This window comes from Panthera leo, chromosome A3 (genome assembly GCF_018350215.1).
Source record: "Panthera leo isolate Ple1 chromosome A3, P.leo_Ple1_pat1.1, whole genome shotgun sequence".
Taxonomy (NCBI): Eukaryota; Metazoa; Chordata; class Mammalia; order Carnivora; family Felidae; genus Panthera; species Panthera leo.
The window spans coordinates 44,658,673-44,683,316 of record NC_056681.1 but is presented as its reverse complement, the minus strand read 5'-3'; the positions used below and the strand labels follow the sequence as shown (position 1 = coordinate 44,683,316).

Here is a 24,644-nt window from a genome sequence, read left to right as displayed (position 1 = left end):
TGTTATTCAAGGGTCAACAGTAGTAGGTACTCACAAATGACTACAAATCTCTCCAAATGGAAAATGTGGTATAAATATACAATGGAGTATTACTCAGCCATTAAAAAGAATAAAATCTTGCCATTTACAACAACATAAATTGAGCTAGAATGTATTATACTAAATGAAATAAGTTAGTCAGAGAAAGACAAATACCATATGATTTCACTCATATGTCAAATTTAAGAAACAAAATAGATGAACACATGAAAGGGGAGGAAAAAAAGAGAAAAGGAAACAAACTATAAGATGCTCTTTTTTTTTAAGTTTATTCATTTACTTTGAGAGACAGCGTGTGAGGGAGGGAGGGGCAGAGAGAGAGAGGGAGAGAGAGCTCACAGCATGGAGCCTGACTTGGGGCTCAATCTCACCAACCATGAGATCACAACCTGAGCTGAAGTCAAGAGTCTAACACTTAACCGACTGAGCCACCCAGGCGCCCCACCATAAGAGACTCTTAGAGAGCAAAGTGAGGGTTGATGGGGGGAAGTGAGTGAGGAATGGGCTAGATGGGTGATGGGTATTAAGGAGGGCACTTGTTATGATGAGCATTGGGTGTGGTATGCAAGCGATGAATCACTGAATTCTACTCCTGAAAAAAATACTGCACTGTATGTTAACTAACTAGAATTTAAATAAAAATTTGAGAAGAAAAAAAAATACACTTTGTTAGCTTTAGCCAATGATAGCTATCACATAACCAGTGGCCTTCTTTGCAGCAAGTAGGTTCCCTCATATCATTTAATCCTCACATTGTCCTGGTGCAACAGGCAGGGACTTTTAGTGACCCCATTTTGCAGATGAAGAAACTGAAGCTCTGAGCATTTTTTCCATGTCAAGTAGCTGGTAATGTTTGCAGGAAGGGATTGGCAGCTGGGATTCTCAGACTTACAAACCCATGACCTTTCCACAGTATTTCCCTCACTTTTTTTTTTAAGTTTTTATTTTAATCACTGGGTGCTCATCATAGTAAGTGCATTCCTATTTCACCCATCCCCCCCCTCACCTTCCCTCTGTTTTTTTCTCTATAGTTAAGACTCCATTTCTTTTTGTCCTTCCTTCTGTCCTTCCTTCCTCTCCTCCTTCCTTCCTTCAAAAAAATTTTTTTTACATTTATTTATTTTTGAGAAACAGAGTGAGACAAAGTGTGAGCGGGGGAGGGGCAGAGAGAGAAGGAGACAGAATCTGAAGCAGACTCCAGGATCTGAGCAAGTGGTCAGCATGAAGCCCAATGAAGGGCTTGAACCCACAAACTGTGAGATCATGACCTGAGCCGAAGTCGGACGCTCAACTGACTGAGCCACCCAGGTGCCCCCCTCTTTCCATTAATGTAAGCTCTACACCCAACGTGGGGCTTGAACTGATGACCCTGAGATCAAGAGTGGCATGCTCTGCTGAGTCAGCCATGTGCCTCAAGAGTCTGTTTCTTGGTTTGTCTCTCTCTCTTTTTCCCCATTTATTCATTTGTTTTGTTTCTTAAATTCCATATATGAGTGAAACCATATGGTTGTCTTTCTCTGACTTACATCTCTTAGCATACTATACTGTAGATCCACCCATGTTTCTGCAAATGGCAAGATTTTATTCTTTTTGTGGCTGAATAATATTCCATTGTATATACAATAACACACCTTCTTTATCCATTCATCAATCAATGGACACTTGGGCTGCTCCCATATCTTGACTATTATAAGTAATGCTGCTATAAATACCCAGGAGTGCAATTGCTGGATCATAAGGTAGTTCTATTTTTAAATTTTTAATGAACTTCCATACTGTTTTCCACAGTGGCTGCACCAGTTTGCATTCCCATCAAGAGTGCAAGAGGGTTACTTTTTCTCCACATTCTCACCAACACCCTTTGTTTCTTGTGTTTTTGATTTTAGCCTCTCTAAAATGCATGAGGTGACATCTCATTGTAGTTTTGATTTGCATTTAGGGGGCACATATCTTTGATGTACTAAAGGTAAAATTGGGCTTTATTACATCTGAAAAGGTTGACATGTGCATCCCTGGAAAGCCTCTGCTGGCTGTACCCAGGATGAACTTAGCAGCTTCCTCTCAGATCCTGGGGTTCTCCTAAAACCCACCTCCCTCCTCTGAGAATTCAGCATTCCTGTATCTCTGTATCCTCTCTGACTCCTGGGCACTTCTCTCTGCAGATAAGTGGAGTCTGAGGCTGCTTAGTGTCCAGTTGAAGGCTTGACTGGTATGAGCTTTTCCTGGTGAGGGCACAGGAAAACTCCTTGCTGCCTCATTGAGAGCTGCAAAGAAGCTCTGATGGTCATATCCAATGTCAGATATCAGCAGTCCCTGGTGGCCTCTGGACACACTCAGTTATGTTTTGTCCAGCTTGCTTTACCTCGGCCTGTCCTATCTTTATGGTTAAAATAGTTCCAACACTTAAACATAAAGTGTATTTCAAGCAAAAATCAGGAGATTTACAAAAAAACCCAAGTTTTGAAGTTCAAAGGTTTTTAGCTTCTTGGAAATTAGAAAAACTGTGTCATCCTGGTGATGTTGCCTTCTCCCATATAAGGGGAGCCTAGGTGATTCAGTTGGTTGAGCGTCCACTCTTTCTTGATTTCAGCTCAGGTCATGATCTCACGGTTAGTGAGTTTGAGCCCCGCATAGGCTCTGTGTGGACAGCACAGAGTCTTCCTGGAATTCTCTCTCTTTCTCTCTCTCTCAAAATAAATTTTAAAAAAATTAAATGGGGCATCTGCTCCTCAGTTCATGACAGTCTCCACCATTCCCTATTGCTTCCCAGTACTATGGTCAAATATTGTTGCCGTTTATCAACTTCTGCCTGGGTTGGCTTTCCTAGTCTACATGATCCACCTGGCCCCTGTAGGCCTCTGAGGTTGAGACCTTTGCTGTATTCATTCTAGCTGTTTCTGATGACCTATATGAGGCAGATAATGTGATTCAGGAAAGAGAATGGGCTCTGCCCTCAGAGACCCAGCTCTTACTGGCAGTGGCGTATGTTTGTTCATTTGTAAAGCAAGTAGAGACATGGCTACCCACCCTTAAGATTGCCTTTGAAGATGCAGTGACAAAATGCAATTATTTTCCAAGTCAGCAATCACCAAACTTTTTCTATAGAGAGCCAGAAAGTAAATATTTTATGATTTGCAGGCAACTCTCTCTATAGCAACTCAGCTTCCCTGTTGTGGACGGAAACAGCCATAGACAATACATAGATGGATAGGCATGGCTGTGTCCCAATTACAAAAACAGGTGCCCGACAGGTCATGGTTTGTGGACTTTGTCCTAAGTGATTGTCTCCTTCTCTCTGCTGGTCTTCTCCAGCCCCCACCACAGATTTCAGGTACAGGGGTTATTTCCAAAAACATGGGGCAGGCCTAACAACAAATAGATAATAAGAGTTTGCAATCTTCCTTCCTCTCTCAGCTTCTAAGTGGGGAGTCAGCTCTATCCCAGTGTTTGCTGTGTGGTTTTGAACTAAGGGACGGAGAAGGAAAACATAAAGCTCAGGACTCCTGACAGACCAAACACTGCGCAGGATAAAGATGAAAAGGTGGGAGTGAGGCACAGAAACCTGAAGGGGACCACGAGACTCACTGAGGAGTTTTAAGAGAGTGATGTGGGGAGAGAGCTCCTGGACATATGGACAAGTGCAGGGAAGGGCTAACAAGCTGGGCGCAAGTGGACTGGGTGGGAGGAGGCTCTGGGTCCTTTGAGGGAACCCAGGCAGGATCCAAGCTGCACTTCAGTTTTCTTAGTTGATGGAATGTAGACAGGGAGTTAAGACTAAGTGAGCTTTCTGAGGGTTGCATGTATGTTGGATCATGGTGCTCCCTTCTTCAAAACCCGTCATGGGGTCCAACAGCACTAAGAATGGAATGCCAACTCCTCACTCAGCCAGCACTCCAGTCCTCCCCGATCATCCACACAGGCAGCCCTGCCCCTCCTCCACATCCTTGAAGCTCAGATTTCTCTAAGTATTATCTTGTTTCCCCCATCACCACACACATAGTGCCCAGGACTGGCCCTGCCACTGTAGGTGCTGGAACAATACAGGTTGAATAAATGAACAACACATGTATAATACACACACATATGCATTACATGTGTTTTTTTTTTTCATGCAGTCAGCATGTTTACTGAACACATACTATTAAACACCAGGCACTGAACTAGTCCCACATGATACCAGTTCAGGACAGCAGGTGCTAATCTCACACACACACACACACACACACACACACACACACACACACACTTTTCTTGCTTTTATTTCCTTTAGTTCTGGAAGGCATGCCCCAGAGATAGTTAGGGAGACCTCAGAAATGGGTTATTTCCTAATTTACATTGCACACCAGGATTTCTCCGCCTCCACACGATGGCAATTTGGGATCAGATCATTCTTTGTTGTGGCAGCAGCCTGTGCATTGTAGGAAGCCAGCCAGTCACACCTCCAGCCACATGGTGTAACAACCAAAAATATTTCCAGAGAACCAGTGGCCTAGACCGAACTGGCTGTCCTGGACCAGAACCCCAAGTGACCTGCATCTTTGAGACATTAGCATCTCGAGAGACTCTGAAACAAGCCCAGAATCTGGAAGTGGAATGTGAAAGTAAGCAATGCTCCTGGCTGGTTCCCAAGTGAGCATCAATAAGGTACACAGAACGTCAACAAATGGATTCAACAAGGCCACTGGCCACCAGGTCTGGAACAAGGCAGAACGCAGGGTGCCCAAACCACAAAAATGACTAAACGGCCCCCTCTTCCGACACTGAGTGTCAGCTGCTTTACCACAGCTACCCTGGGCTCTCTTTCTTCCTCCTGCCTTCTAGATAAAAATTATTTAGCTACTCGGTCCTTGAATTGCCCTAGCTTCCTGAAAACACTCAAATTCTCCTCAGGGTGGCCAGATAAAACACAGAGTGTCCAGTTAAATTTCAATTTTAGATAAACAATGAATAATTTTTAGCATAAGTATGTCCCCAATATTGCATCGAATGCATTATATATTTATGCTATATCTGAAATTCAAATTCAGCTGCATGTCCTGTATTTTTCTTCCCTAAATCTGCAACCCTTCCTTCTTTAGAATTAGCCAGCACAAGCCCAAATCCTATAATAAGCCCCTCCCAAGTGCCTCTTACTGAGACATCCTCCACCCCCCCACCCCCACCCCACCTGCCCCATGCTCCTTCTGGTGTGTCCTCTCTGGCTTCAGCAAGTTAGTAAACCCAATTCTGATGAAGTATGTATTCGGGGTGGTCTTTGAGAAGAACAAGGCCCACTTTCAGAGGCAGAAAATCTGAGTGGTGGCTATTTGAAAGGGACAGCTATGGGTGTGGAGCAGGGAAAGTTGGGTGAGCCTCACATCTCCATGAATAAGCGTCAAACACAGGGACAATGACATGGAAAGTAGGGGAAGGAGGGGAACCCGTTTTTCATTTCAAAGGTGGCCAAGGCACAGACTCAGAATTTTAAAGCCCCAAGGGTGATAGGTCCCATCTCTATGAAATTCCTCCCAAGTTAAAGCACAATAACCATGGAACCACTACAAAATCCACTAACTGTGTGACCCTGGGCAAGTTTCATAAGCTCTCCATGTCTCAGTTTTCTCCTCTGTAAAATGGGCATAATGATAACATGAGGATTAAATAAGTAAACGGGTTTAAAGTGCTTAGAACAATGCCTGGAATACTGTTTCTGAAATTAAACATAAAATTTAAAAAGTCATTGAGTAAGCAGAAAGGTTGGGTTGTGCCTATGGAGTGGCACCAAAACAGTAGTTTTCACCAAAATGCTGGGCATTTAGTAAAGGACATGTTGCTTCTGCTTGTTCTTCTGTTCCTCTGGTAAATGGCAGTGCATACCAACAGTAGAGTCTGAATTCATTTCTCCCAAGCTTTTGCTGAGGAGGGGAGGGGCCCACATCTCTGATCCTTAGCACAGAGAAAGTTCCAGCACCTGAGGGTAAGTGGCAACATCAGGTGTTGCAACAACCAGGGGCTCAGTGGGGCGATTTTGCTTCTGTCCATTACAAAGCTCTGAGCAGCTGAGTCATCCTGCCTCCGAGGGTCTCCACTACTGTGTCTGTGTGCAGCCACTCTTGAGAGAGAAAATGAAACGTGGAGGTGTCTTGAGGAAGCAACAGAAAACAAAATAGAACATCGTATCAGACAGGGGCAATCACACCCACACCTGTAAAGGGGTAATGACTGAAAGAATCAAAATACTACCTCTGAACAGATTGATGCTCACAACCCAGCTGGGAAGGTGATAAAACCCATTTTCCAGACAAGAACATGAAATCAGCTCTAGAACGCAGACATTTCCATGCTTTTTGTACCATCCTGTCTATTCATTCAAATAGAGTATGGCAGTGCCCAAACATGAATCCCCTGGCGGTCTTATTAAAACACAGACAGCTGGACGCCCCTGTGTGTGAATCACGAGGTCTGGGGTGGAATCCAACAATCTACATTTCTAAGAAGTTTCCAGGTGAGGCCAATGTTGGAAGCTGACACCACACCTCAAGAACTAGTAGTCGAGACTGCCTTGCTAACAAACTCTGGGCCATGCCAATGCTGCCGGTCCAGGGACCACATTTAGAGTATCAACTCCTCCCTAACCTAATACACATGCTATTAAAATAAAAACCACATGGGGCGCCTGGGTGGCTCAGTCGGTTAAGAGTCCGACTTCGGCTCGGGTCATGATCTCGCAGTTTGTGGGTTCAAGCCCCACGTTGGGCTCTGTGCTGACAGCTCGGAGCCTGGAGCTTGCTTCGGATTCTGTGTCTCCCTCTCTCTCTGCCCCTCCCCTGTTCATGCTCTGTCTCTCTCTGTCTCTCAATAATAAATAAAACATTACCAAAAAAAATTAAAAAAAAAAACAACCCACATGTCCAAAATGGAGTCATTTATGTTAAGGGCCCACATCAGTAAAACCAAGACTTAATACCTAAGTTCAGTTTCAGCGACCTGTACCCCCACCCCTGGTGGAATGTAACCTTCAACTAATCAACATGGAATTTTTCCTGGTCGGCACTAAGAAATTCACTGATGGATCCCCTGTGTTCCCCTTGGGAGGGCAACCTTGCCTGAAAAAAATGGATTCTTTGCTAATAATTTCCCTTTTCCCTCCCTCTACCTTTCAAAACCTTTCCTTTGCTGCAGCTCTACAGGACCCCTTTCTATTTGCTACATGGGATGCTGCCCAATTCATGAATCATTCAATACAGCCAATTTGGTCTTTTAGATTACTCAGTTGAATTTTTATTGCTTAACAGATTTGGTGGCAGATATAGGATCAGAAGGGAATGCCCTGTGGACAATGATAAACATGGTGTGGTAGCCTTGATCTTTCAGTTCATGGTGTCTCTCATGACTTCTGAAGAAGACCATGAGTAAGTTCCTCCTCTCTTTTTGTGTGGAGCTCCTGGTCCAGTACAAGGCAGATCAGTCTGAACTGGTGAAAGCTTCTGCCCAGAGCCAAGTCCCTAGCTTTTCAGACCACCATTCCCAGGTTTTAGAGTGGAAAGCCCCAGCCCTTTCCACTTTGGGAACTGGTGGTGGTTACCAACAGGACTTGAACTGGGTCTAATTTAAAAACCGAACTGGGTCCAGGATCTGACTGGTTCTGATCTGAGCTGGACTGGGTCCAGCAGAAGGCATGAGGTCAATAAAATTTGCTTACATGAGATCCTTTAAAATCCAAAGAGTTACGTGTCCCACCTTCCAGCACACCTGCTGACTTTATATCTAAGAACTATAGCCCTGGAAGATATAAATATCTATAAAAATGGTAAAATCTTACTAAGCTTGTTCTGTGTCCTAATGAACTTGGATTGGTAACTGTCAGGTTGGGAACCCCAAAATAAGACTGGACAGAAGTGTGAGTTGCACCCCCATTTGAGGTTAGATTTAGCTGGACAGAAATGTGAATTAAATCCCATTTGTGGCTAGGGTCCTACGAAACTGCTGCCAGCCCTCAGGGGAATTACAACCTAGAATTACAGTGGCCATAATGGGAAACATTCCAATTAGACTAGATCATTTAAGAAATGCACTTAAAGCAAAAGCTTAAAAATTCCAAAACTAGCTTCACTGAATTGTTGCAAAATGCTGATAAAAAATTAAAAAGACACAAAAGTTACCTAACACAAAAAGACTTTAAGACTAGCTTAATTCTTACTACTTCCCTATATCCTCCTTTATTTGAATACTCATTCTAGCTATCCTCTGTCTGAATTGCCTTTACAGGATCATAAACAAAAGTCCACCAAGGTAATGACCTTATAGATACCCCATATCTACCTTTGAAGGAGGGCCCTCTGTGAGCCCCTCCCAGAATTGATATGACTCAGATTTACTGAGAAACGGCTACATTTTCCCCGTAAATAGCTAAGAGAAACCAAAGCCACAACAATAAAACATTCCAACATAGGTGGATAGGTATCACAGTCCTTTATGTCCAAGCTACAACCCAGTTCTCTGAGAAATTAAAAGCAACTGTCCTTCTCTTACAAATCTTTAGAAAACTAGAAATGTAGCTTTAGGTAATTCAAGGTTCACCTATTCCTTTTACCAATTCCAAAACCTCTCCCTTTTGTTTTTTAATCTCAAAATGTTTGTAAGTTATTGGCCTTAGGAAACCAAGGTTCTTCTTGGAGGAAACTGCATCTTCCCTCTGACTTTGAGATGAAAATATTAAAAGCATAACCCTCAGTGAAGTAATTCTTACCAGAGGTGAAACAAAATGGGAAAGGTCATTTAAAATTTAGATGAATGAAAAATCCTATATCTTGTCCATAAATATTAGCAAAAAACCAAAAAACAAAAATTAGCCATCTGAGCAGGTAACCTTAGCTTATTCCATTGACCAGAAGACAGTTTGGATCCAACTTTCCTTTTTAAACTAGTGAGTTTTTAATACCATACCTGTTTCATGTCTAAACACTTTAAAACAATCACTATAAGGTCTCCCTTTATATGTTTAGGTGTGTTTATTGCAGATGTGTGACATTTTTTTACACCTGAATGGCATTGTTAAAATTAATTTGTAAATGACTCTATTTAATTGACTTAAACACAAACACTCATAAATAAAGCATTTCTAAATCTCAGAAATACAATAGAAACTAATACAAATGTTTTTCAAGTTCATGTGATCTAGGATAATTTTCAGTAAATAAAAGCTAGTTTAACTTTGTTAATTAATAAAGACATGTCTTAGAGTTATCGACGTTGAATATAAGGCTTTTATCTCACCTTAGGTTTCCTAAGTTCGTGTTATCCCGTTACAAAATTTGCCAGCAAAAAATAACTTGAAATAATGTTTCATGAAACATTTGTCTAATGTTTCATGAAAGGTTTTGTGGGTAATCTAAACATAATTGTTAGGAATAAGTAAATTGGATAGATGTAAATACGATGAAGTTTTTAGGTAAACTTTTAAAATAGTTTCCCCAAATCTTTCTGATAACCTGGAATCTTAGTTTTGCTATGTTAAGTGATGAGTTAAGTTAAATTCATTCAATATCTACATCATTTCCAAGTAAGATAAAATAATGAAACACTAAATACCAAACAGAAGTTTATCTACTTTTGGCTTCCTTAATAGAGAGAAACTAAAAGATAAATTTGGATTCATTAGTAAACATGTTTCATGCTTTTTTTTAAAAAAAAAAATGTACTATAAAAAGCACATATTTCGGGGCACCTCAGTAGCTCAGTTGGTTAAACATCCAACTTGAGCTCAGGTCACGGTCTCACAGTCTGTGAGTTCAAGCCCCGCATTGGGCTCTGTGCTGATAGCTCAGAACCTGGAGCCTGCTTCAGATTCTGTGTCTCCTCTATCTCTGCCCCTCGTCTGCTCATGCTCTGTCTCTCTCTGTCTCAAAAATAAATTTAAAAAATTTCTTTTAAAAAAGCACATATTTCTAAAAATCATAAAAAGTATGCATTAATTTGCCAATTTATAGAATGCTAGTTTAAAAGACAGTTCACAACCATTTACTTCTTAGTTCAGGCTCCTAAGGGTTAAGAGTTCTAATTTATAGATTCAGTTGAAGCTACTAAAAATAAAGGAAACATGTCTATATGCAAGAAAAGTAGGATGTTTGCTGTCAGTAAAAGAAAGTACGAGGAAAAAACAATCTGATTGAAAATGGGCAGACATTTCTCCAAAGACAGACAGATGGCCAACAGATACATGAAAAGATGCTCAAAATCATTCATCATCAGGAAAATGCAAATCAAAACCACAATGAGATATCACCTCACACCTATCAGAATGGCTAAAATCAAAAAGACTAGAAATAACAAGTGTTGGCAAGGATGTGGCGAAAAAGGAACCCTTTAGTTCACTGTTGGTGGGAATGTGAATTGGTGCAACCACTGTGGAAAAAAGTATGGAGGTTCCCCCCCAAAAAAATAGAAATGCCAGATGATGCAGTAATTCCACCATTGGGTATTTACCCACCCCCCCCCCCACAAGAAAAAATCCTCTACTAATTTAAGAAAGATAATATTCACCGTTATGTTTATTGCAGCATTATTTACAATAACCAAGATATAGAAGTAACCCAAGTGTCCATCCACAAATGTGTGTGTGTGTGTGTGTGTATATGTGTGTGTGTGCATATATATATGTATATGTAATGGACTATTACTCAGCCATAAAAAAGAATGAGAGCTTACTATTTGCAGCAATGTGGATGGACCTAAAGGGGTATTATGCTAAGTGAAATAAATCAGGCAGAGAAATACAAATGTTGTATGATTTCACTTATGTGTGAAATCTAAAACAAACAAACAAACAAATAGCAGAAACAGGCCCAGCAGAAACAGCAGAGGACAAACTGATAGCTGCCAGAAAGGAGGAGGGCTGGAAAAAAAAAAAAAGAAGAAGAAGAAGAAGAAGAAGAAGAAGAAGAAGAAGAAGAAGAAGAAGAAGAAGAAGAAGAAGGAGAAGAAGGAGGAGGAGGGGGGAGGAGGTATGAGGAATGGAAATACATTTTTGTTGAGGGAAAAAAAGTAATTTTGTCCTAAAGTGAGGCTTGTTATTTACATAGGGAAAACTTAAGACAACATTCTGAATACAGAAAAAAATGTTATAGGAGTTTTGTGGAAAGGGGAGCCTGGGTGGCTCAGTTGGTTAAACATCTGACTTCGGCTCAGGTCATGATCTCATGGTTTGTGGATTCGAGCCCTGCGTCGGGCTCTGTGCTGACAGGTCAGAGCCTGGGGCCTGCTTCGGATTCTGTGTCTTCCTGTCTCTGCTCCTCCCCATCTAGTGCTCTGTCTCTCAAAAATAAATAAACATTAAAAAAATACTTAAAAAGGTTTTGTGGAAAAGGAATCTTTGAAAAGGAATTTTTAAATGTGATCAAGCTGGCTAAGATGAAAATATATCTAACAATGAGCTTTAATACCAAAAGTACTCTGGTACAAAATTAGAATTTGGTCTTTCTCTCTGTTAAAGGGACACAGTTTTCTTAGATTGTTGCTCTGCTTTTAATAAGGAATTGTAAACAAAGGTTTTCTTTACCTTTAACATAATTTGCTAGAAAAACAAAGATTCTGTTGTGTCTTTATCAGGTCTTTGATTACTTTGAAAAAAAAACCCCGAGTCTTTTCAATATTAAAAAAAAGTTAAGGCTTTTTATGACTATTTAACTCTCTGTATTTGCCTGTGAAGTCTTGTCATTTTGGTTAAATGGATAACTATGTATTGTTTCATGGTGACCTATGATCCTATTTGGCCAAGTGTCCAAGCCTTTTAATATTTTTGACAAACTTCTCTAAAGTCAAATTCTAAATGAAGTCTTCTTGACCTTGAATTCACTTTGAAAATTTCCAGAGAACAACTAGAATATTTCAAAGGATTTGTTCTCTCTCCTTACAAAAAGAGATGTTAAGCTAATTAGGTTTATTTCATGTGTTAAAATGCAAGGGAAGCATTGTCAAATAAGTAATGATAAACCTTCTTAGGTCACATTGTGTGGGTAAATGTTATTAATATGAATGTTCCAAAACTCTGATATGTCCTCATATGATATCACTTGTCATTTATTATTTCAAGATGTGGTATGTCACAGAAGTAATCAAATTTCCTTGTCAATTCCATTATAATGAATTCTCATCAAATATTTAATAATGGGCATGTTTAAATTTTTGTCATTTACAGTTATTGCTATCGTCAGAGGCTTTTACAAAATTCCTGCAAATGTGTTTCATCTTCAGAGAAATTCCATGGAAAGGAATCTGACTTATACCCTAGAATACAAGATAACTTTCAGATCATACAACTAAACTGGGTAAGAATTTCCAGAATGCGTGGAAATAATTCAAGCAGAACAAGAAATAAACTGAGGATTCTGATTATGTTTTTATGATTTCTTGTTTAAAATATCACTGGTTTTCTATTGTGTTGCTCTTCCAGATTTTAGGAAATCCCTTTCTCTTTTCTCTCAAGTTATTAACAATTTCTTGAGATATACCTTTGTGAAGAAAGATGAAACATGTACTTTCTCCCTACCTGATGCCTCCAGAATTCAAAAACTCGAGTGTTCTTTTTGTGACAAAATAATTATTTATGTAAGTTCAATGAGAACCTGTTCTTATAAAAGGACACAGTTGGAAATATTGGCTATATTACCAAGGCTCTGACTGGATTGTCACATTTGAGACAGAGGTAAAAATCTTCCTGGTAACATATTTACAAGGTTCCAGCAAAGCAGTCTTTAAAAAAACTTTCTCAATCACTATTCTCTGCTACACTTATATAAATAATCAGGCAAAGTTGAATGTAACAAGTTAGTTTTCCTATTAAAAATGCGGGTAATTGCAGAGAAAATAAATTATGTTTACACTGTTATCTATATTAGATTCCAAGCTTGTTAATTTTCTTGAGGCTCTGTTATAGACCTATAATTTGGACTGGATCCTGATTTCTTCTAGTTTACTCGAAAATCTGGTTACAACTCTCCAAACTAATGTCTCCAATTTTCTCCCACTCTTCTGATTTGGAATCAGTAAAAACAGAGACTGCCCTTGAATCTCCTTGGAAGGAACTAAACAAGGCCCCCCTTACTACTCAGATGACAGCCAAACTTCAGGAACTTAAACCTTGGATATGCATCTCATAGCTAAAGAAGCCTCCACCCGACATCTGGTCCTGCACAGATGATGCAAATCTCCAATTCAAACTGACAAGGAAGAGAAGAAGCTGACATTGAGGTAGACTCTTCCTCCCAAGACCTCAGAGCAAGACCTCATATTTTAACTAAACATAAAACCCTTTGTTCTTCACTTTCTTCCCTTTACTCTGACACTGGCTTGGGAAGATAATGTCAGCATCTGTATCTCCCAGGACATTGCTAATGGGGTTGTGCTTTGCCTTTCAGACTGGCTGGATTTGTCATCAAAAACTCCCATCTGTCCATTAACGGTGCCACCTGAAGGGGAATGGTTTGTGCTTATAGGGTTTGTCTTTGTAATGGTTCTCACTCTCCTTGGGCCTCCTGACACATAGCTCTAAAACCCTTGGAATTTCCTAAATGATAGAAGTGATAGGAGCATCTTTTGTTATTCACTGCAAGACCCCTTGGTTCATACCTGGGTTTATAGTAATGAGATGACTGGTGGCAGGTAGCCCCTGGATAGCTTTAGAATGGGGGCTCATAGCTAGGGTAACCAACCCTGTGATTACAGAGCTGGAATTTTCAGCCCCACCCCTGACCCCACCACTGGGGAAGAAAGTGGGGCTGGGGATGAAGCTAATCACTAATGGCCTATGATTCAATCAACTGTGCCTACATAATGAGTCTCCATAAAAACTCTGAATGCAGGGGTTTGAAGAGCTTCTGATTGCTGAAGCCAAGAGAGGCACATCCCAAACTCTATGGGGACAAAAGCTCCTGTGCTCAAGACCCTTCCAGAACCTCCTCTATGTATCTCTTCATCTAGTTATTCATCTGTATCCTTTATAAGACACTGGTAATAGTAAGTGACTCGTCTCCCTGAGTTCTGGGAGCCATTCTAGGTAATTACTGTACCTAAAGAGGGGTTGTGGGAGCCACTGATTTATAGTCAGGTTGGACAGAAGTGGGGATAATCTGGGAACTCACTGCTTGTGATTGGTATCTGAAGTGGGAGCAGTCTTCTGGGAATGAGCCCTTAACCTGTGACGTCTAGGCTAACTCTGTTTATTTAGTGTCAGACTTGAATGCCCAGCTAGTGTCCACAGAGAATTGGGGAATAAATTGGTTGATGTGCGAAAAGCTCACACATTTTGTGTCAGTGTGCTGTGAATGGAGACACTTTTCTTTTGGTGGTAAAAGATGCGTCCTAAATAAAGGGCCCATGTAGAACCACTCAGCCTCCAGGTTCAGGGCAATGGTGTTTGGAGACTATCCAAAAGATATGATTATCTGTATCTCAACCTATTACTTCCTGACATCCTCTCCACTCTGGGTGACTGGTGCCCATGCTGCCTGGCCCACCCACAGTGGGTCCCTGAGGTCCATCCTTCCCCTCAGGAATCCCGATTTGCCGTATTCTATCCCCTTCTCCTCAATGCACATGAACTCAAATTTCTTCTCTAGGCTGATCTCAGCTAGTGGTTCATAAAGCCCTACTTTATACTAAGTTGTGAATGACTAATGTTATCATCTGACATTCTGCCAGTTAAGTGCTACTTATTAACTCAAAATGAGTCTCCACGTGGAATTACAGGAAGGAAGGAAGGAGAGATATTTTTGGCAAGCCATTCTCCTTTTTATAAGATAAGACAAAGCAGAAAGAAGACTCTGTATCCCAACCTAGCTCCTTCCTTGACACCTTGACACCTTTAACATCTGGGATAGTGGGCTCTTGGTGTCCTGTCAGCTAAACATGAGAAGCTGCTCTTGATGGTGGGAGGAGGAGTTTCTACAACTTATGATCCCTACAGACCTTGGTGACCATGGGCTGATCCAAGGCACTCAAGGCCTGGAGAAACTTGCTGCCTCTTTGCCTAAGTTTCCCTCAGTCCATCCATGGATGATTCTCTGTATCTCAGGGTTCAGTCAGAACTCACAGGCTCTGTCACTGCTGGATGTGAGGTCCCCAAGAGAAATAGCAGCTGGGGCCTCTGCATCCTTTGCACACCCCCCGAGCCTCCTGGGGGGTCAAGAGTGGAGTGTTAGGAGACTGAACTTTCCACATGCCTGATCTTTCTTCCAGCTAACTAAGTAGGAGTTCAAACTGATAGACCCCAGATCAGAGCCTGCCCTCAGAAGCATTTTCTTCCATCCTCACTGTACTTTTAAAGGTTCTTGGGACACCTGGCTGGCTCAGTCATAGAGCATGTGACTCTTGATCTCAGGGTTGTGAGTTTGAGTCCCATGTTGAGTATAGAGATTACTTTAAAAAAAATAAAATCTTTAAAATTTGAAACAAATTGGGTTTCATAAAAATCTAGATTTCTGGCCTCTCTTGAAAAACATCAGAGGACCCAGATTCATTCTTTTGTGACAGCATCTGGCTGGAACTGAGTTAGCAGCATCCCCTTCCTGGTAGGGTCTGGTGCCCTCCCACCAGTTGTGTTCCCACCAAAACTACCTGCCCAACACCAGACAGGCCCACTTATTCATTTCACTCCCATCATTCTGTCTGGCCCTGTAGGTTTTTGACTTTGTAACTAAACTATTTGCCTATGTCTTTGTCTCTAAGATGGCTGGTAAACTCTAGACATCCTTGTAGTCACACCTTTGAGTGATGCCCCCTTGAGTTAGGGCTGGACTACCTGACTGGCTTCTAACAAACAGAACACGGCAGAAGTAATGGGGCATCACTATCAAGATCAGGTTATAAACAGACTCTAGCTTTTGTCGCTCTTGTTTTCTCTTATATGGCTCACCTTGGGGGGAAGCCATCTGCCTTGTCCTGAGGCCAGCCCTGTGGAGAGGGATAGACACCTCCCAAGTGAGTTTGAAGTAGGCTCTCCGTTTGAGCCACCTGATGAGAATACAGCCCAGCCAACAACTCAGCGGTGATCTCGTAGTGACCCAGCACCAGAGGCACTCCATTAAACAAGCCTAGGTTTCTGACCTCCAGAAACAGTGAGGTACAGACACTTGTTTTAAGTCACTAAGGTGTGGGGGCAATTAGTTATATAGCAATAGATAATAGAGCTTCAAATTTTTTATGAAAATAGTTTTTGCTTACCATGTAAAGATGTTTGAAAGAAAATCTATCCTGGGAAATTAGGCTCCACATACATTGACACCTCAGTCCGGAAAACTTACACGCAAGGATTTTATCAGCCTCTGGTATTTGACTTTAGGTATCAGAGCAATATCCACAATATCATTGTGAGGCTTTTCCATTATGAAAAAGAGTCCAGAAATTAATGCTATTAATATATCTTTGATTCCCCAGTGAACAGGAAGTTTCTCCTCTAAGGAGAAATCGCCTCTAAATCAAAGTCAGAACAAGATTTCCCATGGTTCTATGACCTCACTGAAGAAATGCACTCTTTAAAGGCACAATCCCTGGTTGGAGAAAGATGGGGACGAGGAAAGGGGAGGGTCATAGAAGAGGCAGGGAATAAGCCATTTCAGTGTTAATAAGGAACACTATTTAAAACTTGAAAATAAGGCCAAAAGGTGGGTGGGACATGTCTTTTTTGACATGTTTAATGCTATGAATTTTCCTCTGACCTCTGCTTTAAATATATGACATGGATTCTAACAGGTAGTGTTTTAATTACTTTTTAGAAATTATGTAATTCCATTTTGCCATAGTGTTCTGATTATTTTTTAGAAATTCTGTAATTCTATTTTGCATTTCCCCTTTTGCCCAAGAGTTGTTTATTAGAAGGTTTTAAAGTTTCCAGGTAGAAGAGCCCTTTTGTTTTTGAGCACTGTGCTTGAGCATTATTTAACAAAATCACCTAAAGATTATTTAATTACCTAGGGGGATGTACCTATGTTTGACTTTGCTACATGGAACTAATGAACAGCTTGGGTACTGGATGGTTACATGTCAGCCTGGAGATATCTGTTCAAAAAAAAAAAAAAAAAAGATTATCCCAAAGGTTAGAGTTTTATTGCCTGTAGGACTTTAACCAGTTTTGATTTTTAACTTGGTAAAATTATTACAGAAGGACCTTTTTAACAAGTATACACTACAGATATGACACTTGTCAAAGTGTTCTTTGAACCAGATTTATGCTGGTTTCCTGGTTTCATGCACGGGGTGAATAAAGGTTTGACAGATGTTCATTCCATATTGTATGAGAGTTATGTTTTAACTTTCTGACAATTATATATTGACATAATAGTCCTTTAATACTCCTTCAAATCTACATCTCCCTCCTTGGTATCCCACTGATAATGAAAACTCAGAGTTATATGTAATCCTGGAGAAATATGTGGTTGAGGGGAACCAAGGAAATCTATTTTACTTCTGATTTTGTTCTTTAAAAAAAAAAGTTCCTTAAAGCAAGTGAGAATGTGTTGCAGCCCAAAATGTAATATTTAATATCAGAAATGAATGGCCAAGGACAACTGGGTGGCTCGGTTGAGCGTCCAGCTTCAGCTCAGGTCATGATCTCATGATCTCATGGCTCATGAGCCCTGCATTGGGCTCACTGTCAGCACAGAGCCTGCTACTAATCTTCTGTCCCCCACCTCTGCCCCTCCCCCACTCACATGTCTGTGTGCTCTCTCTCTCTCTCTCAAAAAAATAAACATTTAAAAAAATCTTTAAAAAAAAAGAAGAAGAAAGAAATGAATGGCCAAAATGTGCTAGAAAAGCTATCCAATAAAACCATGAAATCCATCGCTTTTTGAAAACACAACTGGGAACTGCTGTCTAATAAGTTGATGGCATTCCTAGAAAGTCATGCCCTGGGGGACTGATATGTGTCCTGGAGGGATCTGGAGTAGATGGTGAGAGACAAGCATGTACATCCAAAAAAGCCAACCTCTCTTCCAAAGAGACATCACTGTCCTCATGACCTCTCTGGATGGAGTTTCCTGGGAAACCCCACTGGAAGAAGGGGAAAGGGATCAGAGTGGACCCCTTGGGTGGGCTACATAGGGTAGGGTGCCTCAGGAAAAAGTCAGGTCCAGTTCCCATCAGTCCTATAGATGAACCAGTCCTGGCACTTCAGTTTACCCTGGACCTCAGTTTACCCATCTGTAACAGGAGGTGGTTTAGACAACATAAAATGTAGCCCTCCAACTGTCCAAAACGGCAGCCACCAGCCACATGTGGCAACCGAGCACTTGAAATGTGGCTAGTCTGAATTGAGATGTGCTCAGTGTAAAGTACAAACCAGATTTCAAAGTCATGGTACAAAAAAAAAAGTATATAGAATATCTGATTCATACTTTCATATCGATTACACATTTACATGACAATATTTTAGATATACTAAGTTAAATAAAACATATTATTAAAATCAATTTCACTTTTTTTTTAAAATGTGGCTACTAGAACATTTAAAATGACCTCTGTAGCTGACTTCATATTTCCAGGGGACAGCACCTCTCTAAGCCCTCTCCAGGTTTAAGCGTCTGGGAAGAATTTATTTATGGAAAACAAAAGATACACCAAATACTGACGTCAGCTATACTTTGCAACATTATTATGAATAATTATCAATATGTCATCTGCTCTGACCAAATCTCTAATCTCTATTTTGTTCTCACTGCAGGGTGCTTAGTCCTTTCTTGAGTTTAGACTGGTACATGGTGCCTCCCCGGCTGTCTGGCATGTGAGGTGATGTCCATTCACTGTCCAGGGGTCATGCTAAAAGATTAAGGGTGTGGCGCTCATATCTTTGGCTTTTAAGTGTCCACAGAGCCACATAAGGATTTGTCCAATGAAATTACTGACTAAAATGTGATTTTGGTTCCATTCATTACTTTTCAAGCCCCTGCCATCTCTGTCCACGGTCACACAACAGTGAATTGCTGTACTGGACTGTGCCTGAAAGAAATGACTCTCCACACCAAGAATAGTCTGGAAGTTTGAATGCTGGGAATCACCCAAGGTGTGCGATTGCACCACTTCTGGATGATTGAAAATCTGCCTGCAGACAGAATTTTTGAAAACAGAATAACATTTCAAATGCTGAGGAAAGACTGATAGTTAAGGGAAGGCAGTCAGGGTGAAGTGAATCATCACCTCTGGTTTATCTATTTTGTACAGTCACATTTTAGCAATCAGGTTTCTTCAAAACTAGTCACACTCAAAACTAGTCACACTCTATTCTTTATGGTGCCAGAGAGCTCTCTTCTATGGCTTCTCTGAAAGGTCTGAAACATGATGCACCTGTTATCCAAACCATTCAAAATGACCAAAAAAGGATTTCTCAAACTTAGCCTCTGCTGCTGAACTATGCCCTCAAACTTCCCAGCTGGTTTGTGAGCCCAGGCTCAGAGCATGTCCCCGCAGAAGGGAGCAGTTGGGAAACACAGGAGGGCAGGATCCCTGGAGTCCAAACGTATTTTTTTCCTGGTCAGTTAAGCCCAACTGTTCTCCTGTCCTGGAGGCAAAGGAGGCTGGGAAGCAGTCACTGAGAAACAGAGAACTCTACCAACTTGTACATGGCACAGGGCAGGCTCCCCAGGCACTCCTGGAAGAAACTGGATTGTTAAGTGGGCAATACACACTGGTCCTCTTCTGGAATTGTTCTCTGCCATAAGAGGCTGCCCCCTCGGGGACAAGGAAACAGCAACAAAAGGACAGAGGAAATCACTCATGGCAGAGCTAAAGTTATGTATGAATTGAAGTTTACTTCCTGGTACCATGCTGGAGCCATAGCTAGGCCATCTACCACAATTTTATCTTCAGACAAAAATAAAGGTAGATATCAGCTCAGACCATGTGAGTTCCTTTGTCAATGGATACAGTGTGTCTATGTCAGCCTGGAAGGGTAGTTAGGAGCCTGGTGGGGAGAGGTGGAAGGTGAGGGGGAGGAGGAAGGATGGGCCAAGCCTGGAATCTGGGCACCTGCAGGTTTGGACCACAGCAGCAGACCCAAGAGGGCACAGTGGTAGGACCAGTGGAGGAAGAAGCAGGGAAAGGAGAGCCAGAAGACCTCAACTGTCAAGGTCAAGAATACAGACCAGTCCTGGGCCCAGCATAAAGCCAGAGTCTGCAAGCAGGCAAAGTGGATGATGGGATGGTTTGGAAATAAACACGCCTGGTGGTAGTGCAGACACATTAAAGGCATCATCTGTAGTGCCCAGAAATGAAAGAATGAGAACAGAAATGGGAAAGTGTCTGTAGAGGAAGGAGGACAGTGGGCAGTTTGGTGACTTGAGAGGAATCTGCCAGAACTGGGCCTCTGGATGGGGAAGGGGTGTGGGTGGCTTGGAGGAAGCTTTGCTGTTCAGGAAAGGAGGGATCAAAGCTAACTTTGAGTTTGTCTGCTAGTGCAGAACCACCTAGAGCTTTTCTAGCCTAGATGATGTCTCTCTTACACGAGCTCTTTCACACAATACATCCTGAAATGTATAGTAACAGGTGTTCACGTCTATATTGACGTGCAGATAACTCTGGTTGCTTTGTCCAGGGCATCACCTGCTTCCCCGTATATGTTTTAATGGACACCTTGTAGACCAGGAAGACACATTTCTGAAAAAATTCACGATGGTGCTTCACGATGGGAAGGACTGTGGAAAATGTGTTTGTCCAGGATAGGATTTCTGTGGCCAGGCTTCCAGGATGTCATTCCGCATGAATAATAACCATGGGGCACTGTCAACCACCCCAGAATGCTCAGACAATCTTCAGTAGCCAATCAAATATTCACAATACTAAACACATTACAAGTTATAAAAGAAAAATAATGTTTCATGTGAGAAGTAAATGGGGCTCTGAGAATATATACCCCAATGTGGTGTTCCCGAAAAATCTTTCCTGAAGAAGTGGACTTTGAGACCTGAGGTTGACTCCATATACCTAGGGAGGTGGGGGGAGGGTTAAATTTTGGAATGACTCTTACTGCCATGCTGTGCTTCCCAAACATCAGTAATGCCCTATAACCAGACAGGACAATTTCATGAAGTGTAAGAATACTTGGTTACATTCTTGGCTCACAGATGAATTCCATACACATTTCTCAGCTATTAGGGCTCATGTGATTTTGTGTAAAGTGTAGATAATTGAAAGACAATCACCAGGCCTCTTTTTCATCATTATCTTCCCTTATTCAATTTGTATTTTTAAAATCAGAATTGCTAACCAACTGGTAAGCTTCGGTTTGTGGTTTTCTATCTATCCTGGCTCATGGAAATGACTCAGATAAGTTGCAAGACACAAAGGTGCCTTAACCCACCTGACCTGTGTCCAAAGGGCAGTTGACTTCATCCTTGCGGATAACTACATGCCTAAATTGTGAAATCATTAATAATAACTAACAATCATATTTATTTACTTAATGTTATAATAACTAATACTACTCCATCATTAATTATGGAATAGTCATCGTAAAGAATAATATTATCTATGAAGAAGAGAAAAGAAAGAAAAGAAGTATAAAATGTACCATTACCTTGGAGTATGTAACTTAAACAATTTAAGCTCTGGGGAAGAAAAGAAGAAGAAAAAAAAGAAAGATGATACCAAGTTAAACAGTGCAGACATCTTGGCCAACATTTTCTTCCAGGACATGTGACGCAGGAGAGATGAGCAAGACTTGTCTTCATTGGGGTCAGGCAGGCCTCTCACTTCTTGCCTGATTGATTCTTTCATAGGACATAGCCCAGAAATACAAGTTAACTGCTTTACCTGCTGTCCAACTGAAAAAAAATTTTTTTCTCGCCAGGACTTCAGGACACACTGGCTACCATGAAATCAACAGGTGGTATTGAGTCCAATATGGACCCTCCCTCAGGAATTTTCAAAGGCAATTTTGACCATACTTGATTTTCTTCTTTTGCTTTGACTATAAAGTCTAACTGCTATGTAAGATTCCACCCCCCTCCCCGCCCCATACTTCCTGAGCATAAGGTGGTAATTACAGACTAACCAATAGTTAGGCTGATGTAGGCAGAGCCTTGGGCTAAGGAGGGGGGTGGGTTTGTCCCCTCTACCAGGATGAAGTAAGTATCTCCACATAACACAGGATCCAGGAACTGGAGATGAGTCAGGAGCCTGGTGGGTTAGTGCCTGGTCTATAAGAGACTTGAAAAGCCCCTCGTCTGCCTCAAGTGGGTGGATGTTGTACAGCTTTATTCCAAGTTGAGTAAACGAATGAAGAACAGAGCTGGCTACATCCACATCACATAACTATGAGGACGGAGAATCGAGACCATCTGTGTCAACATAACTATTTCTTCCAGGATATTCGTACCCAGGATGTTAAGGCTTTAAACCAACAAATCACTTTGCTATTTGCTGCAGGAAATTCCTACAAGACAATTTGTCCTGGCAAACAGTTTGCTCACCTGGGAAAAGCTTGCTCATCAAACAATAGTTAACTTGCCAAGATTCTATTCAAGACCATTGTCTTGCTGAATCCACCAATCCGGAACTATTATGCCACATACTCTGCTGAAATCCGATCAATTCTCTGCCTTGGAAAATACAGCTTAAGGGACCCAAGCCCAGACCTCTGAACCCTATGAAGATGTCTCCCGTCCTCCCACTTGTACACCACTGGGTCTGTGTCCTGGTGACGTCCTTCCTTACTGTGGTTGGCTTGTTGAATTTAGCTTTGCTGTATCAACAAGGCTCTTCTGATAGATTTTTATGGAGTCCAAAATTGACACAGTAAATCAGGTTTAGTCTTTTGCAAATGGGAAGCATATACATGCAAGTTAATACACACTTGCAACCCATCAAGATGGGAGAATTAGTAAACATTGTCCGTTTTCCTCGGTAATTAGGAGGCTCCTGTGTTATTCCTCCTTTGAGGAAAAAGGATGTTTGAACACTTTCCTATGACAGATTTCAAATGCACATTTTACCTCCATTTTTCTACTCCTTTACATGATCTTGTTTTTTATACAAAGCAAAAGCCATAAGAAGGAAATGAATTCCCAAGTGCAAATTTGAAATGACCACCAAGTCTTAATTTACAACATACACACAGAGTATATAAAATACCCATTTAGAATCTTATTAAACTAGCAAGGTAATTTCAACCCATTAACATCTATATGCATATGGAGAGTGGCACAGTTTTAATCATGCCTTGGTTCTCTCTTGCCTGATCATAAGAGGCCTCTAGGTATTTGATAAAATACACCAGCAAATAACAATCAGTCTAGGATGAGACCCAGGAATCTGTTTTTTGTTGTTGTTGTTGTTGTTGTTGTTGTTCTTTAAAGAGGACCTACGTGATTCATACAGTCAGGTAAAGTGCAAAACACACTTGCCTACAGCATCGATTGACTGGAATGCAAAATCCAGCTTCTATCATAAAACCATCCAGTTGAAAAAGGAACAGATAAAGATTGCCTCAACTGTTTTATACAAGGTTGCATCTCGCAGGCCCTAGATCCCGGGCCTGTCTGGAATCACTAGGTCACAAAAACTCCAACCTACTGTAAACCCAGTAACAGCTTGCAGCTGGGATCAGGCAAGCCTCCCCCCCGCCCACCCCTCCAGAGCTGGCTCAGAACAGGGTTCACTCCGCAGCTCCTCAAGCAGCCCAGCAAAGTGAGAAAGCCTGCCCATTAGAAATCCCAATCAAGGCTTCCTTTTACCTTAAAGAAACTTCCTCGCTTGTCCAGACTGCGGGCACCCATGGTCCAAGCTGACATCTCCCCCAGCGATGCTCTATTGCACGCCCGGGACTCCTGAAGGTAGAGATATTTTTAATGGTTAGTCCAGCCTGTAGGAAATTCCTTTCTAAGCCACAGAACACTCACAACAACAGTCCTGCCAAGATCTTTTTCCGTCAACAACACAGTGCCATTTATTTCCCACCAAAGCCCTTCCATCCCCTTTCAGGCTGATTTCCTGCTCCAGACAGCTCAGTTCCTAGTCTGTGCCCCACCTCACTGCCCCACCTCCTGTTTCTCCAGCTGACGCAGAAGGTCTCTGGGACTGCGGAAAGTATAATGATTGCTTTGTATGTTTGCTTGACCTCATGCTCAAGTCCTAAAGGGACCGATATTAGATGTCACCGTAATCTGCTCTGAAGTTTATGGACTTAATGTGGCTGAACACAGAGGGACAGCAGAAGAATGAGGCCCTGCATGTCCCAGGAAATCCTGCCGGAATGAGATGAGGTCATCATCAGCTCTGCTAGCCCTCTCCCCCAGGCAAGGTCAACACAAGGGCACTGGGAATAAATCCCTCTTTTTTCTCCTTAGAAATCAAAGTTTGAGATGAAATCCTACGTCCCTGTTTACAGAGATAAGTTTGTATAAGAAACAACACGGAAACAGCTCCATGATAACCCAAGGGGAGGGGGGCAGTGCACTTCGGAATGCAGAGAAAAATTTAAAGGCATGATATGATTCTGAATCATAACTGTGGTCATTTCAGCTTGGAATTTCCCTCACTTGAGCATCAAAACTCGATAATCTTCCCTCTTGGCTACAAAGCCTTCAGTGTCCACTCCTAAGTAAAACACACGCACACCCAGGCAACTGGCCTTACCCCAG

General features: G+C 41.6%; 1 protein-coding gene across 3 annotated transcripts in view; it reads right to left on the bottom strand.

Annotated features, from left to right (window-relative positions):
- Positions 1-24,644, bottom strand: part of RIN2 (Ras and Rab interactor 2) — a 223,719-nt gene that overhangs the window by 85,302 nt on the left and 113,773 nt on the right. For all 3 annotated transcript variants that reach the window (XM_042931729.1, XM_042931728.1, XM_042931730.1), the window contains one exon: positions 23,739-23,831. In XM_042931729.1, the coding sequence (XP_042787663.1) occupies positions 23,739-23,795 (57 nt within the window). In that variant the 5' untranslated portion in view covers positions 23,796-23,831. The remainder of the gene's footprint in view (positions 1-23,738; positions 23,832-24,644) is intronic.